Below are 18,062 nucleotides of genomic sequence, written 5' to 3'. Positions count from 1 at the left end.
ATAATAATCAAATTACACTTTTCTGTGGCACATTTACAAAACAGAACAAAACCGATTTTACCTGTTATATGACACAAACAGCTAATCATGCATTTTTGAGTTACACGTGTAACCACACACCTCACAAGAATTGTCAAACATGCTTAATAATTGGACTGTGTGCACTTACAAGCGCAGGTTAAAAATATGATTTCTCATCCATCTTAGATAATTAAATGCTTCAATTACAAAAAGAAGTTGAAGGCATAGAGCATCATGGTGTTAATTGAAAGTATGCAGGTATACGTTTCCAGTATATGTTCACTAAAGCGCAATATATTTCAAAACAGGCCTCCACAGCCAAGGTATTCAGATTTTCTATTTCCTTTGTTTGATTTTTATAAAACATGCATAGGCAGACACTTTATTGTATTCTTTTTTTTTTTTTTTTTTTACACAATATAGGTTTCTCTATTTTTACTTTGTTCGCAATACTTAAAAAGAGAAAAAATTAACACTCAATTCCAGCAAGCCACGATAAATCTACCCCCCCCACCCCTTCCAAAAGAGACAAAAAATAAACATATTTGCAAATGATAGATAGGTAAATGTAAATTCCAGTTATGAAACTCAAGAAAATAGGTATTCATTACCGAGTTATTTAGCCATTATACAGAAAAATCAGGTCAAAGCACACACCAAAAGAACCTGAGGTAAGCATAATATGTACAAAACCATAAAACGTTCCATTATTTGGCATTTCGACAACATTGCAACATTCTTTTTAAGACTGCCTAATTAATTTCAGAGCTATTTTATAAGAGTAGCAAAACAAAAAGTTATCAATAAATAGTCCTTATTTAGTTTGTACACCCTTATACGTTAAAAACATTATCTCATGTTCTGTCCTTTTTAGTGCTGTATTTTTGTAAACGTACAATAGTTAGTAAGAAGTTACACGACTTTCCGTTTCGGTGTAAATGAGCAAGGGTCTTTCAAGAAATAAAAGAAAAAATAAATCACCTTTAAGATCTCTCTATCGCTCTCTTTCTCTCTGACATACTGCGGTGTGGTGGGGAGTCAAGCGCGATAAAGGCCTGACCATTCAGAAATGTGACCCAGCAATAACTTAGCAGATTTGACTATGAACTAATATTTTGAAGGCATATCCAAAGACTAGAAAGTGAGATGTCCCCCCAGTGTGAGCCATAGATGCCTCCCCCCTCCACTCTCCACTCTCCAACACTCCCCCTCCTCTCCACTCTTTCACCCTTTGCCCCTTTTCTGCGGTGGCGGGCCGTGATGAGGCTGGGGGCAGGGCAGCCCCGTCGGCCAAGGTGGCGCCTGCTGCTGGGCTTCACTGGATGTTGCTGCCACTGCTGGTGCTTCCTTTGGCGTCTGTGCCGTTGGTCTCCGAGGACAGGGCCTTGTTGAGGGAGTTGAGGCTGGCGTCCGAGGGCAAGGCGTCTCGCCGCGGCGGCATCCTCTCGTTGATGCGATCCAGCCCCTTCGCCTCCTCGAAGCTGGTGATCTTGTGCTGGGGCGAGAAGCCTTTGATGGCTGTTGAGATGCAAGAAAAAAAAAAGGGAAAACGGGGGAGAAATCAGGAGTGGTTTTAGAGGGGAGAGATGAAATGATTGTAAGAATGGGGGTCACACTTGCTCACATTCACCCACACATCACCAGATTTGGCTTATCTTTGGTTTGGTCTCGATTCATGGAATTGTTGTGACAGAAAACTTGTTTAACTGAGAACACGACAACATACAGACAGCATCTGCGGAGCTGCTGGCTTACTAAACTGCAAGTCATCCATGAAAAATGAGTAACTGAGGGGCCTGTTAACACTACTGATAACTGCATCATGTTGATCCCTGAGGGCCCAGACACACCAAACCAACATCAAAGAACTTGCGGTGATGAAGCCTGAGTGTTGCATTGCCTCATGTTGCCTGACCACACTGCGAAGACTACAGCCAGCCACCAACCAGCACATACGTTCTGCGGCTGTGTTAGAGGACACACTCCATAGCACCAGGTGGCAGTACTATGTTTACATCACTAAAAGAAGGAAACCATTAGACTAACAGATCGTATTTAAGACGCTAGTTAGCCAGTTAGCACATTAACAACACAATCCCATTTTGAAAGAACAAATGATGTTTATGGTGACGCTAACAATAACACAGTTACTAACTCTTTCTGCTAAAGAGCTCAACGGCTAAAAATAATCTTACCTAATAGAATAAGTTTGTTTCAATCTCACGCCCTCTTGACTTTAGTCATTTGTTTATTTTCCTCACTTCTCTTTCTCTTCTTGTGAACTGAGCTGAACTGCCAATCAGAGTGATTTCTGTCACTGACGGGCTCTGCCGTCCCAAACGCCACTAAACTGGTCGAATAAAGCTGACAAGGGCCGACTAGTGCCCAGCAGCGCGGGACACAGCGACAGATGCTCACCAACAACGTGACACTGATTGACCGGCTTGGTGTGTCAGGGCCCTACAGACCTTACTTTAAAGGAACAGTCTGTCATTTTGGCAAATATGCTTATTCACTTTCTTGGGCGGAGTTTGATGAGAAGATCAGTTTGCCATAATTAGCATAAATATTGGAAAGGGGGAAACAGCTAACATAGCTCTACAGCTCACTATTTAACATGCTGAACTATGTTGTTTTATCCATATTACAACAAATTTTGTGACCATATGTGGAATTAAATGTGGGACTATTTTATGCCTTGGCAGGGCGGAGTAACAAGTCTTTTTAACTCTTTGCTGGAAATTAGCGGGGCTAAGCTAGCCACCCCTGACTGTAGCCTTAAATGAAGAGACAGATTTGAGAGAGGTATCGATCTTCTCATCTAACTCTGCGCAATGAAGTAATCAAGCACATTTCCCAAAATACCCACCAGTTCCTTCAACTGGACATACAAGTGTATGATGTGACACAAATCTGTGCTATTGAACCGTTGATAAAATTGTATAAATGTGTTTTTTTTTTAAGAACAACAGCATATATTGTACAGCATGTTTACATATTCATCATTTTGAGTGTTTAGCGTTTAGTAACAGATGAACAATTAATATCAAAGGATATCAAACTCATTTTTATGAAATGACAACACATTAACACCATTTATCAGAGTTTCAAATGATATAACTACACAGACAAAAGGATTAAACAATCCTTCTAAATCTATAGAGGGTACCCCTGGCGTCAGGGTCAACAGGTTTTCACTGTGCCGTCGATTTACGCTTTAATCGCTGACACTGGACCATCTAACAGTCATCTTGTACTGCTGCTTTGTTAATCTTAAACACTGTGTGCACTCTGTAAAAGGTAAAGAATATATAAATGGCTAATAAAGAATATCTTGACTCAGGCACATTCCAGAACACCTGAGGACCCCAAACATCCAGATCGCCCCGTCACGTCACAGATTAAAAAAAATGACAAAAAGGGAAGAAGGAGAATGATCAAAGAGACAAAAAAGGAGTAGGGGAGGGAGAAATAAACACTAGAGTGGAGCCCACTGAGACATTCACTTCCACAAAATAGAACCACGTTGAGACTGAGCTCACGTACAAAGACACTACAGAGGTACTTGGGGTGCTAACGACTTGTTTAGTCTGCTTGGAGCATGCAGCAATTACGGGTTCACTGGAGGTTATGAGGGGTGGAGGTCACAACCGACCGGAGTTAAAGACAAACAAGATTCAACTGAACTGAATATTGCAATGAGGAGAAAAAATACTGGCTGGTTTATGAAATGACCACTGAGGTGAATAAAACCAAGCTGATAAAATGGCATCGCATTTGTCAGCTCGACACTGTTTTATTCCATTCAGTGGGGTTCATAAGCGTCGCCTTGTTGCTCCAATATTCAGCTTGATCCAGTGTCCTTTCAGCCCACTTTAACTCCAAAAATTACACCATTTTGTTACTTCCACCTTTCATAAAGGGCTGGGGATCTTAATGGTGATAACTATGATTGCAAAGAAGATGGCCCTTTACTAGGATGTAATTTTAGACGACAAATCGGGGAGCGTGGAAAAGGGGGCATGATGGGTAGCGTAGTTGTGTTGCTGCATAGCACACGTCAGACACAGGTTATTAGCAGCTCACAGGAAAGAACACGACACAGCAGGGCCACAGAGGATCCACATGGAGAGAGAAGCAGAGAAGTGTCTCGACACTACAATGGACTGTCCTCTAATGGGGCTAAAGAGGAAGTACTGGACAATTCCAACGTAAATAGCAGCTGGCAAACTACTATTTAGCTCGCAGTTGAGGTTGTTCTTGCGCCAAAGGCGATGTAAATAAAACAAATTTGGGGGAGAATCCAATTTGGATTCCAAAGCCTCCTGTGGAGCGTTTGTCGCTATTAATTCAGATTCAACTCTAAAGAAAACTGCAGCATTATTACATTAATACAACAGCAACAACAATGCACAACTGCTTCAGTTGTTTCAAAGGGGAAATACCATGTAAGCTTTCATAGCAAGACTTCACTGGATTGTGTGAGGGCAGAGCAGGGGGCGCACTATCTTAGCCACACTTAAATTACAGTGTTGAGTGACTTTAATTAAACACCGTTTGTTTAAGGGACCCCCCTCTCTCTTAACTTACAAAGCTTCAGATAAGAGAACAAGTGTAGCCTTCTAAGTGACTGTATACTGAGGCTTTATTATTGTACACAAAACTGCTGATTGCTTCTGTGTCTGCAGTCTGCAGGACATTAGGGATGCTTCATATAGACAAGCACTGTATGAATTCTAGATACTGTAGTGGTCTAGCTCTGCTGAATGCAGTATGTTGATCCAGCCGGTGTCTCTAATATCTGGTAAAAAGCAAATTACAGCTGCCAGACAACCTGATGATGCCCATTTATTTACACCTCCCACAATATGTGAGTGTGAATGTGCACTTTCTCAAGTGCAATCTCTGTCCTGAACCTGGATTGTCCCATCATTTTCCCTGTAAGATGCATAAAAAGTGATATTTCATCTTCTGAAAATGAGAGGCAGAGTATAGCTGTAGTGTTATAATAGCATGCTGTTAAGACTAGAACAACTCTATATATAGATTTCTTTCTAGAACTTTTCACTTTTTATGATAATTAAGGATAACCTGCAGATTCTGGTCAAAATGATATGCAGCATTTGCTTTGCTCTCACTCAAAATCACAGTGCGATCTTTGAAATCTATGCTATGAAATCCGTTCCCCTTTAAAACGTGTGTGACCACAGGATTTCCTAATTACTTACTTCTTTTTTCTCTGTTAATACTATGCCACATTTTGTTAGCCCAAACACCCAACACACTCTATTCAAGCACCAGCGAGATGGATGAAAACCCAGTGGAAACCCCCTGTCTATTGCCATGAAAAGCAACAGAAGAGGGCAGCCAGACCCATTTACCTTCATCAGCCTCAATAGCTTCAATAGTAGCTGAAGAGAAGAAGAGGGGGGTTGCAAAACGAATGAGAGAAGTGAGCAGAGGAGTTCATTTTGTCCTAGGAACAAGTCAATGAGCAGCAAAGACAGCCAATGCCGACAACAGAGGTTAACGTCATCTCCACATTTCATGACAAAGGACACATGGATGTTAGCGGAGAGGGGAGAGGAGGAGGAGGGAGAGGGATGAGCCTTAGCTTTTTGATGAGTTCCAGATCTGTAAAGGGAAGGTGACACATGTTTGTGGCAGCGAACGACCTCATGGAGAGGACTGCGTCTTTGAGGTACTTTGAAAAAGTCTGACAAAGAAATCAATGTAGTGACAGAAAAAAATGAATACTGCGGGGACGAACATTGATAGCCAATACAAGACGTTGAAGCTGGAAATATATTAGTTCTTTACTACTACACATATCAGAGCAAACATGGAGAGGGAAATAGGACAGATGGAAAACAGGAATAAGGTTTAAATACGTATGTGGCTGTGGGTTTCATGGCTGAGGCTTAATTGATAATGTAAAATCGAAGCGCTGTAGACACATGGAGTGGCGTTACTTTTGTGTTGTGTGCGACATGAAGCAGCATCTGGAACTGCAGGATTAGCATCTTTTGATATCAGATATCAAAAATGCTGGCTTACTTTTTGTGAAGTGCGAGGGGAGGAAAAAACAACCTTCGGTGTTTTAACCACTTACCAATTTCTGACAGTCGTCCTTGAGATTATAAATCAACATACAGTACAACTGTGTAAAATCAGCTTTACACAAAGACAGGGATGAGGCAGGAGGTGACAGCAAAGTGACAGCTATACCGTACTGAAGACTACGGGACACACTACCATGAGGATGAGAAAAAATTACAAAAAGGCACGAGAGCAACAGACTGTAAACGGAATGGTTGATGGAGTCAACATTACAGTAGAAGCACACTGGCGTCGGCTTTGAAGGAGAAGAGCAATGTGATTCTACCAATGTTGCAACAGGAATCTCTGAACATCACTCTACCTTCACCGGGGTTCTCTTTAGTGTCAGCTGCTTCCACACGGCTCACAAACAAATACTCTTCAACTTCCATAACCATATACTGTTATGCAGATCATCAGCAGAGACATAATTCTAAAGGTGCTAGTGTGTTTAGTGGTTTCAAACCCCTGAAAATACAATTAATGTTGGTCTCAGAGTCGTCTATTAAAGATGGTATTTGTGTCTACTACACATTTTAATTGGACATGCTTCATTCTATGAATTTAGAGTTTGTGTTAAGAGCTGTAGCTTTGTTTATTACTTAAAGGGATAGTTTGGATCTTTTAAGGTGGGGCTGTATAACTTATCCATGGTCAGGGTGTTGCCTACAGCAGATGGAGGTCGACATGCCCACAGTTTGGAGAAATGGGCAGAAGTACTGCAACAGAAGCTATGGACTACTATGGATGGGCGCAGCAGCAAAATGTATGTTAGCTACCTAAAAAAAAAAAATCACTTTGGGTTTACAGTATTTAGAATATTTTCACTGCTGGTCTACTGCTGCCTTTATCAGTTTGTTTGTTTGTGTCACTGAGTGACTTAGGTGTTTTAAAGGGCTAATCTGAATTTACCGAAGCCACACAATACCACAAACTACCCAACAAGTCAGCTGTAGACCAGCAACTCCTGTGTTCGGCAATGTTAAATCACTGTTCTTGTCAATGGAGTCTGGTGGCTTCAAAGAGAGGGATTTAACAGCTTCAGTTCCCTGGCCCAAAGCACTGACTGATGGCAAAGTACAGCAGTGAAAATATTCTTAGTAGCTTACACAAAAATTGATATTGACTACATTTTGTGGCTGACCCCAAACACAGCAGTACATTGCTTAGCTTCCTTACACCTGTCTGCTTCTCCAAACTCAGGGCGCACTGACTGTTTTCTACACTGACTAAGGATCAGTACCTCATACAACCTCAGTTCAACAAAATCCAAACTATCCCTTTAATGCAAAACGAACACAAAAGTAGCCCTGTCCTTTCAGCTTAAATCCATGGGGCTGACATAGAGGAGAGCATCACAGCCTCCTTTATTGAGAGACACGTTATTGATGTTTTCTCATTCCAATTCGGTCACTTCTCTGTCACAAATCAAAACTTACAATGCAGTTTCAAATGGGCACAGAGTCTGCACGCTGTTTGTAGCTGACCAATATTCTGAAGACTGATGTCTGGAAGACTTTAAAATGCTCTGCTAACTCTTCAGCTGTTTGCAGCTGAGAATTCCCCGTCACTCTATCTGCTACCTGCAGCTTCCTAAATCAAGTCTGTGCTATTTGCAAAAGCTTAAACTGAGTGCTGTTGTCCCTGAAAGTAAAACTACTGAACTTTGGGAAGAAAAAAGTGACACATTCTCTCATGTTGAAATGAAACACTGAATTCATGAATTCATAGGGGGCAAAACACACTCTTCCTCAATTCAATTAAGTTAGGGGTTTTGCATTTATAGCGTTACTTGGTCTGGTCTGGTATGGTGAACAAACTTTACATGACTCGTGACTCTGTGTAGTGCTATATAGTCATACTCTCATTTGATTGATGATTGATAGGTGTTTGCACAGTGGTCACTGTTCAGTAAATGTTACATAATTTGCTTTAATATAAAGAAGTACTTACTCTCATAGAGATAACAGATTTTGCTTTTTAATGTAAAAAACTATAGCTTCATATGGTGTTTATGTGTGCAACGCAACATCGTGTGTGCTTAGGAAAGTGCGAGCTGATGTGTGAGAACCTGTGAAAGGAGAGGGAAGTTGTCTGGATTTCTGCTTTATTTTGTAAAGGAAAGGCAGACAGCAGCTATCCCCCTTTCATTCACAGTTGCTTGTGTCAATTCCAATTCATCCTCTGAATCACAGAGAGTCCCGCGTCTATCCCGACGGAGCACTGCTGAGATCCACAACTAGCAACTAGCAAATTTGGACAATAAAGCGACCATTTCCGTCAGGAGTCCCAAGTTAAATTTGAAGTTTGTAAAGGCGTTTCCAGAAAGCCTCGCTGCAGCAGCTTTGTCAAACTCATTTAGGAAGTGTTTGGAATTCAACATAAGAGGGTGGACTGAACTCTAAACTTGTCTCACAATAAAAATAAATAAATTTAAAAAAAAAAAAAAAAAACCACAACAGAATACTTGCACAACCGATTATACCTGCAGTTTCTAGAAAGAAAGGAGAAAGAAAAAGATACAGGTAATATTTGAGATAAAACCAGTGGAATACAGAAAGAGACGGGGACGGGGAGACAGGGTATTAATGTGAGACATCGGGAGGGAGACACATTAGAGAAGACAAAGGGACAAAGAAAATCTGCTGAATGTATCTGGCATTGTCTGGGAAGAGGGGACTATCTATAGGTACTTAATATTCTATCGTTGTTTATCCAGGAAAAAATGCTGAACTACATTAAAGTTGAAAGAAAGCTCTGTAGAGCAGCTGCTTTTACTTTCAAGTATTTCACTAAAACATGCAGTATAGAGATGATACTGAGTGAAGCTGCCAAAACATTTAACTACACTTACAGTATTACTTTAAGGCAGCAATTTCAAACTCCTGGACCATCACTGAGGGAAAAGGGAAGGAGTCTGTACATACAATATTCCCTAAACACTGAGCTAGCACTTTATTCAGGGTATTGCTGGGTAAGGGGAATTTATTATGTGTGTGCGAGAATCCGTTCTGAGGGGCCAAAGCTGGGGGTCTCGGGGCACTTGGTGACAGTCTTACCATTCTGCAGCTTTTCTTTGCCACCGGACAGCACTCCACTTGGTAGCATGCCTGTCGGGGTCAGTCCCTTCAGTGTCAGCACGCTCTCACTCTCCTCTCTGAAATACCAACACAGATATGTATGCTTTATCTACTAGGTGTTACTTTCTTGAAGCTTATTTTACTGTAGAACAATCAAAATCGTGATTGTTTTGGACAACTTAACACAAACTAAATAACTTAAGTATAAACTGCTTAAAACTAAAAAATAATGTGAGAACACACTCACTTACAGTGCGTTATATTAAAGCAGTAACAATTCATTTTTTTTTGGACACCTGGGGGCAGTAAAACAAGCTGAAAACATAGCATCAATCTTTAGCAGCTAAATGCTCCACTATGTTCACAAGCCAGTTGCTGGGCAGTTTGTACACAATGAGGTTATCAAACACACTTGCGTGCCGAGTTGATGAGAGCGATTAGACTGAACCTAAACAGTAAAATTCTCGGCCATAAACCACAATAGTGGCCTGAAATACGATAAAACAATCATAGGGTTGAGAGGAGCTGCAGTTGGGTGATAATTCTCTGTCCCAACAAATGACACCTTTAACACCACAAACAGTCATCTGACCTAGTGTTTATATAAAAATGTTGATTAATGCAGCTTTAAAGGTCCAGTGTGTAAGGTTTAGGGGGATTTAATGGCATATAGCCGCAAGGATTGCAGATAGCAATCATCTGAAACTTCTCCCAGTTATAATTCCTTCAGTGTTTATGGTTTAGGAAGTTGTTACCGTGAGCCGAATTATCCACAGAGGTCTAATCCTCTCCAGAGCAAACAGACATGGTGATTTTAACCAATAAAAACATGGAATAAAGCAATTTCACATTAAAGAATCTTTTTTCAATTGCTCTTGTCATGGAGGGTCTGTTAACTACGGTGGATGAGGCTAAAACGCTAACTCTAAAGCTATCGTGAGCCAGTGTTTGATTTGGCCGTTCAGGGATACTGTAGAAACATGGTGGTGTAACATGCAATCTCAATAAATAAGGACCTGTTCCCTATGTAGATATAAACAGCTCATTCTGATGTAACGAAAACACAAGGATTCTTATTTCCAGGTGATTTTACACTAAAAAAAACACACTTATTATTATGTCATATTCCATTGCTGCCAATATGTCCCCCTAAATCCTACACACTGGACCTTTACAAATTTCATTCAAGTTCCTGTAATGGAATAGCAACATGGGACATGGTAGAACATACAGCAAACAAGGGTGTTTTTACATGTCTGCATACCTGAGCACGGAAAATACCCTGGCCATCTTGCCAATGGCACGGATCTTGTTGCGGATGACCTCTTTACGAGCAGAAGCTGTGGCACCTGGAGGGGTCAGAAGTCAGACACAGTCATACAAACTGTGACTCATGCATGTTAAACCATGTCCTGTGGAAGTTCAACATAGACTCCATTGTCTGTGTTTTGTGTCCCTTAACATTTAGTAAATCTGCTGAGTCAGAGCGAGTCTGGTTGACTATTAGTTTCATCGTGAAGTGCATCAGACGAACACGATGCAAACACAGTGTGGTTATTAAAGCCCAGGGTTCAGCTCATATGAAATAGTTTGAATCCATCCACACATCACAACAACTGGGTTTCAGTACACTCATGCTGCCTGTGTGTATCGTCCCACAATTGAAGTCCCTTTAACTCCTACACGCTATTTTCCCCAGGTTATATTAAACCATGTTACATCATCTGTAAATGGCCTGGCCCTTGTCCAAACATGTCTCTTCCGTACGTTCGATGAGCACACTCTATATGAATTTTCCTGTGCTGTGTTTGGGTTTGCGGGGACTCAAACAGGAATTTTCCTGGACTGGAAAACAAAACTTTGTTTAAAGAGACCTTTATTACAGAATAACAGTTTCAAGGCCCCAGGGAGCCTGCTTGGAAAATGCATGAAGTATGAAGGATGGAAATGAAGCTGATGTGTGGTGAAAGGCCGGGTAAAGGAAAGAGCGGACAGTCTCATGTCTAGTTTAAGACTCTTCCTTTGATCGTCTATTGAATAAACTACTACTACTTTAACACGTGTGTCTCAACACAACTGATCCCTTGTAGCAGCAAGGATTATTTTTAATGTATACAGCAAACACATTAATTTAACTAAAGCAAATGACCTTCCTTTAAATCGTTTTTTTCTCTGTGTGTCAGATTTGGCCATAGCTAAAGCAGGAGCATGTAATTGTAACATTACCAACACATCTTCAAGGAAACCAATTAAAAAGAGATCAATAGAAAGGCTCAGTAGTAGTGTTAGAGGGTGCTTTAAACAGTGCCGTTAGTTGACAGACTTCTGAAACGCAGAGAGCAAGCACTGGACAAAGGTCTATCTACCTCTGCACACACCATCATGACTAATGTTTGTACCTTTTTTGGGGGGATATATTAGCTGTCCTTCTCATGAAACACCCCCAGAAGAGAAGACAAGAGAAAGGACAGAGAGATCAGTGGATGGCTGTAGAATGAAAGGAGGAGGTGGCGGAGAGGGGGCGGATGGCGAAAAATAAGAGGCAAGAAAGCACAACGAGTGTAAAGAAAAGCGATGCCTTGAACACAAAACTCTGGAAAACATAGAAAAGAGAAATTAGATGAGGTAAACCAAGGTAGTGACAACATCACAGAAAATGAGACAGAAAAAGAAAGGAGAAGAATGCAAAGAAATATGTGGAGAAAAAAAATATAATAATGAAATATCAACATAATGGCAATTGGAAACCATGGAAACAATAGCAGATAAAGAGCAGGGCAACAAAAGGATTATACAGGCACAGAAAACAAGATCATGAGTGAGAGACAAAGGAAAGAGAAATCCCAGTGTCAACAGAGTGAATACAAACAAAATAAATGAGTGCAAATGGCAACAAAACAGAAAAATAAATGAGATTAAGAAGAAACAGTAAAGTGAAAATGAGGGCAAAGAATATAAAGTGAATTGACTAAAAGCACTGAGTGGATGAGATGGCAGGAAATGGTGAGATGTTAAAGGATGGTTAATTATTCAAGGGACTGTGTTGTGTGTGAGCTGTGCCAAAGTACAAATAAAAATACTTTGAATTTAGATTTAAAAACCTGGATTACGTATTCAAAATTAGAATTTAAAGGTTTACTACCCAGGATTATCTGTTGTTGTTTGTACACATGCTCGCCAGAAAAAGTCAAAGTATAAGCCAACCCCAGATTCACTCTCGTTTGGCGCTTTGCCTCACTATATTTGTGTTTTTCTGGCGTTTTGTCTCGGATGCCTGCTGCTTACAGTCTGGCAACTGGTCGCTACTTATTTTTTACAAAGCCCCGACCTCATCTGAGCGCTGTGGGGGTGCAGCCCATAATGTCCACAGCACAGAAAATAAGAGGGAAATCAGAAAATACAGCCAGCGGGGAGAGAAAAGTGCAGAAAAATACACCACCACACATTTCTGCTGGGTGGTAAATGATATAAATAAATTTTACTGCCTTAATTACTTACTTATATTCCCCGATTATTAATCCCCCAATCACATGAGCTTAACTTCTCTCAAATGTAGCATTTACATGTTTTAAAAAGTTTAAAATAAAGCTGAAATCTGTCCACATCCTGACACTCCACCCCTGGGTGCTGTTTACACAATCAAACTGTGTGCATTAGTAAACACACAGACAGAGAGAGAAAAAAAGGGAGTGAGAAGGAGCGGGAAGGACTGGTGAGATAATTTCCTGTTTGGCAGTAAAGGGTGTGGCGGGTGAAGAGAAACTGGTCATCTCATTGTAGATAGGCTCTGACCCGGGATCAAACAGATGACTCGCACTTGCCACTATTCTATGGTGATAAAAGCATGATTACTGCATGACTAACTGTGATGTGTGAACCCAGGAGGAGGAGAGTGATCGAGTTAGTGCAACAAAACACCAACAATTGCATTTATGGCATTTAAACACATTCAAGGCCTTGATTTTTTTTCTTGTCAGACTTTCTGAGGATTTGCTGATACAATAGGTGTTGAAATGAAATATTTCCAAGCTGCTGAGAGCGATACAACAAAGGTTTATTGATTCGACTGTGTCATGAGTCAAATCATTTCTGGATTGTCCCTTTTTGTTAAAGAAGGTTTAAAAAATGTAATATATTTAAACTGAATAGTCTGCAACTAGAGCAAAGCAGCCATGCTATGTGCAAAAACCCAAGGAATGTGTGTGTATGAGACTTCGAATGAGTGTCTGGTGCTCCTATTAGCAGAGGACTCCCTCTAGTGGAGCAAAAGCAAACTGCAGTGAGAACTGTTGCAGTCTGCCTGCCGTGCTTACCGTCAAGCTCCTCGTCAGTTGTCAGCTCATCATTGGAGCAGATGCTCAATACGTTCACTAGCATCTCAGTTACTGTAAAGAAATCAGAAAAACACAGATTTTATAACATGACACTCATTTATTAAATTGCCACCTCATGAGTAATCTTCACATCTGTGCATGTGTCTGGGGAAGAAGTCCAGCCACACCAAGTCATGTGGCGCTAGTTAGACGGACTCCGCACACACCCAGTGAGGAGTGTCCATCAGTGACCTTGCAGCATTGCTAGGAGTGGCCCTGCGCGGAAAGGTCACACCCAAAATAGGCTTCACGGAGTGAGTGCATCAGTCATAGTTCTGTGTGATTCATTGTCACAGATATGACAGTGGGGAGCCCTAAAAACCAAACGCCTGGAACAATCCTCAAAGCAGAGAGAAAACGCAAACCTCTGCTCATGTTTTGCAAGGTTTCATCTTGTACTTACTGCTTATTTACAGACTTTTTATAACCAGTATGTCTTATAAACAATAATGCGTGTACTCGATGTTCTCATTTGATGTATATTACATTGAAAGCATACTGAGCTTGTATGTGTGTGCGCGCTCACCCTTCTCCCCGACAAAGGGCAGGGACCAGGTGAAGACGTCCATGAAGTTGGGCAGCCAGTAAGGGTGAGGCGAGCAGTTGAACTGTCGGATGTTCATCACATTGTTCTCGTACTTCAGCACTGCCGCTGGGGAAGGGAAGAGAAGAAGAGGAAGGTGGTTGTTAAAGTATGTCAAAATGTGTGAGGTACAACAAGATGAATAATATTCACAAAACCTTCAATGTACAGATCGATTCTGATTATTGTAACATTTGTGTATATAATACATGTTGCAAACTGACAACTCTAGTCTCAGATCGTACACAGCAGTCTGAAATCGATACTTGAATCCATACTTCAACAGACCAAGAGAAAGCATCTGAATGAGGTCCAGGTCCATTACCAGCTTCCATCCTGTTCCCAACCACCACTTAGAAACACTGTGTGGTCTCAGCAACTTCACATACCAAGGTACGTATCCCTCTCTTAGCCCAACATGCTATTAGCCCGGAGAGAGTCACCCACAAAAGTACTCAGCCTAAAGTACCAAGAAACACGCATGGCTGTTGGAAAACATCACCGTCTGAAGAGCTAACAGGATGCACATTAAATGGAAATATCAAAAGAATGGTTTGACGGATTGTTTTGGAAATAAAACTTTGAGCACGAAAAAAAGACGACCAAGATATGCTTCACTTGTAAATACTTTTTAAACAAACTGGCAATTTGTGTCTTTATGTGTCTAGTTAAGTCAGTCCCCGAGGGGCAGAGACATTTCTTATTATTGTTGGCGCTACTGTCACAAAGGTAACTGGATAACTTTCTGTTTTCAGTCGAGGAACTAGTTTCCACAGTTACTTCAGTTGTTCCACGTCGACCATTTTTGCTACTGGGGATAGTAACTGCAAAGAACTTCCATTCATACTCTTTGGTAACTGGGGATAGCTGCCGATAACTACTTGGAAAACAAAAACGTTATCCTCTTTCTCATTTTGTTCGCAAATGGTGATGCACAAAATTGAACCTTCATTTTCCCTGCAGAGCGTACCTGGTGGCAGACAGACTTCTGAAATCGACATTTACTTGATAAATTAAACACAAAAAATATGTTTATTTCCCATTTAAATAGAGCAATGTCACATTAATAAACACTTAAATGTGAAAAGTCCTTGGCTGTTTTTGTTGTTTACCTTTCCTAGTTAATGACTGATGAGCTGCAGGTACTGCGCAGACCTGTGACTAAACAAAATCACCACTTGCTACAGTACAGAGCTCTGTTTGGCTGAAAAAAACAATCAAGAAAAGTGGCCAAAACACTGTCATCAACACCAAGACTGAACTAAAGCCTGGATGTCACTCAAGATTTTGTCAGACACTGTCAGTCAGCCTCTGGGTGATGACAGTGAATAAAAGGATCCGGTATAAAACTTCCTACACAGAGACATTTTAAGGTGATGTAACAGCAGCATTTGTCAATCTCTCACTCTGACAGAAGGACTAATATATATGCAGAATAAACTGTGTAAACTGAGGAGCTAAATCTGCACAAGAATCAAAATGCAGGTAACCACGGTTTGGGGGGGGGGGGGGGGGGGGGAATTTATATAGCCCCTTTTACACTGCCTGTTCAAGGTAGGAATGTCAATGCCATTATTCCACCTCAACATTCTTTACTAAGGGTACAATCATCTGTACTGGTGACTGAAGAGCCCGTCGGTGAATAAAATCACTGTGCAGTTCAGCTTAATGCAGGAGAAAAGAAACGTAAGTGAGGAAAGTAAACAAACAGCTGAAGTCAAGAGGGAGTAAGACCAAAACAACCTTGTTACATAAAGTAAGATTAGTTTTCTCTAGCGATTGAGCTCTTGGTTTGTTATGGTTTGTGTTACTGTTCACTGGTCCATGGTAAATAAATGTGCTAACTGGCTAACTAGCATCAAGTCAGTCTTCCAATTCCCCTTTTTGAATGGGGGTTACAGACGACCGCCATCTGCTTGTGTGAAGAGTTATTTCCTTTCATGAAGCCGAAGAATGTACGGTTGGCCATCGGCTGAAGTCTTTGCTATGTGTGTAAAGGGGACAGCAGGACGGGACCAAAGGCTGGAAGGGTGTGACATTCTGACATGTTATGTGTCCGACCCCCTGCCGGGTGATTTAGAAAGTGGCTAGAACAGTTAGCAGCTAACTCAAATAAGAACAGCAGCCGAAAATGGCCACAAATTAGGATGAATATTAGGTTCGGGACCTCTAGTTATGTCATGCTAGAGGTCGATGCTGTTGTGTTGAACAGCATGCCCATCACGCCTCTTTTACTTCTGGAACGCCAACATGCTATATAAAATCAGGCGGCATTATGCCTGCCCTGTTTGGGTCTGTATTAAAAAAAGCAAAGGCAGTGTCATGAAGAGACTTTGGTGTGGCCCTACTGCGCAATCTCTCTGTGTAAAAAGGGCTAATGACTAAGTTTACCTTCAGGAGAAAGTTCAATAGTTCAAAAGTTTGCAAATGCACTTGCTTTCTTGCTGAGAGTTAGATGAAAAGATCAAGTCAGTGGATCTTCCGAAATGTTGGCCTATTCCTTTAAAACATGTATTTTGTTTTAATTTTAGTAAGAAACTAAAATCAATCCCATCAGGAGAATTAAAAATATGTTACAACCATAAATAAATCTACACACAGTGGCTTTAAATTATTCAGGCTGTTATATTAATCATGTAAGAGTTGAGACACCAGTGGGTGTGGTTCAGTCGGTGTTCACAAGGGGGTGGAAAGTGCAGCAGAATAAAAACAGCAGAACAAATAAGCTGTGTCTTGTGTTATTTATTAAAGCCAAAAAACACAAGACAGGATTTGTGTTAAGTTTTCTGTTTTTGCCCTATTCAGTATATGAGTTTATTTTACAGAATGCCTTATCATTATCACATGATCTCTGTGCCCTGCTGACATAGAAACCAACTCCCAAACACTGACCACAGCATGCCCCAGCCCTTGTGACCTCACCCATGATTAAGGCACGGTGTGAACTTGGGTGCTGAGGAAAACATGAGAGCCACCCAACATAAATATATCTGTGCTGTATATAGAGGCCCACAGCCTCTTACATATACAAGGCCAGTCTGGTGGCCCAGATCTGAGGAAAGCGGACACCGTGGCTGGATCACCATGGGGGACTTTCCTGCCTCTGCCCCTGTCCGGTCGGGAATAGCAAGTCATCAAACCTGGCATCCCAAGCAGCTATAACCTCAGTCGCAACACAAATGGGGTCAGAAGACATCCTGCTAGGCTGGGGTTTGCCTTAGTGTGTGTGTGTGTGTGTGTGTGTGTGTGTGTGAGATCAATGAGGCATGGTAATGCATATAGTGCAGTAACTATGCAATCAAAGTGGTCCCTTAAGTATTGCAAAGCATTACATTCCATCGCTGTCACCTCTTTATCCCAGGCTGCACAAATGAACACACACACACACACACACACACACACACACACACATACTCCAACACAAACAGAAGACTCTCCTGCAGGGGAACATCCACAAACTGTATAATTATTATACTGTTATTATCAATATCAACAAAACACTGTCCAATAAGAAAAGTATTGCATTAATCCAACACACTCCACTCAGACGGGGCTGTGGGTGTTTATGCGTGTGCGTTGGCGTGCATGAAAGCAGTCGCACGCGTGGGCAGGCATTGCATAAACATCACATACTGCATAAACATGGTCGAGGCACTTGATTGAATGCAGCCATGGAAGCCCACAGGGAAAAAGGCAGAGCGGGGGAGAAGGTCAGCTCCCCTGCCGTCTCTCCTTCAAATCGGATTCCCTTTAAAGGAACAGACACACCCGACAACCTCCCCCGTACCAAACAAACACACTCGTCAAGCTCTGGGTGCGAGCAGGTCAAGGCCCATTTTCTTTTTTTTTTCCTAGATAATGCATTAAACATGCAGGTGAGGGTGATGGGAGCAGCACTTTGCTGCT

The 18,062-nt window shown here is 41.4% G+C and overlaps 1 protein-coding gene across 4 annotated transcripts in view; it reads right to left on the bottom strand.

The window, feature by feature from the left end:
* Positions 1 to 402: 402 nt before the first annotated feature.
* Positions 403 to 18,062, bottom strand: part of LOC125884025 (protein phosphatase 3 catalytic subunit alpha) — a 77,349-nt gene continuing 59,689 nt past the window's right edge. The window contains exons 9-15 of one of the 4 annotated variants that reach the window (XM_049568732.1): positions 14,100 to 14,225; positions 13,514 to 13,585; positions 11,600 to 11,626; positions 10,465 to 10,549; positions 9,180 to 9,277; positions 5,403 to 5,432; positions 403 to 1,539 (exon numbers count right to left, since the gene is read on the bottom strand). In XM_049568732.1, the coding sequence (XP_049424689.1) occupies positions 1,337 to 1,539; positions 5,403 to 5,432; positions 9,180 to 9,277; positions 10,465 to 10,549; positions 11,600 to 11,626; positions 13,514 to 13,585; positions 14,100 to 14,225 (641 nt within the window). In that variant the 3' untranslated portion in view covers positions 403 to 1,336. The remainder of the gene's footprint in view (positions 1,540 to 5,402; positions 5,433 to 9,179; positions 9,278 to 10,464; positions 10,550 to 11,599; positions 11,627 to 13,513; positions 13,586 to 14,099; positions 14,226 to 18,062) is intronic. The other 3 variants (XM_049568734.1, XM_049568733.1, XM_049568735.1) reach the window with 3 other exon arrangements.

Source organism: Epinephelus fuscoguttatus, linkage group LG23, assembly GCF_011397635.1.
Source record: "Epinephelus fuscoguttatus linkage group LG23, E.fuscoguttatus.final_Chr_v1".
NCBI lineage: Eukaryota > Metazoa > Chordata > Actinopteri > Perciformes > Serranidae > Epinephelus > Epinephelus fuscoguttatus.
The sequence above is the reverse complement of the archived record's forward strand: the minus strand, read 5'-3'. Positions and strand labels throughout refer to the sequence as shown.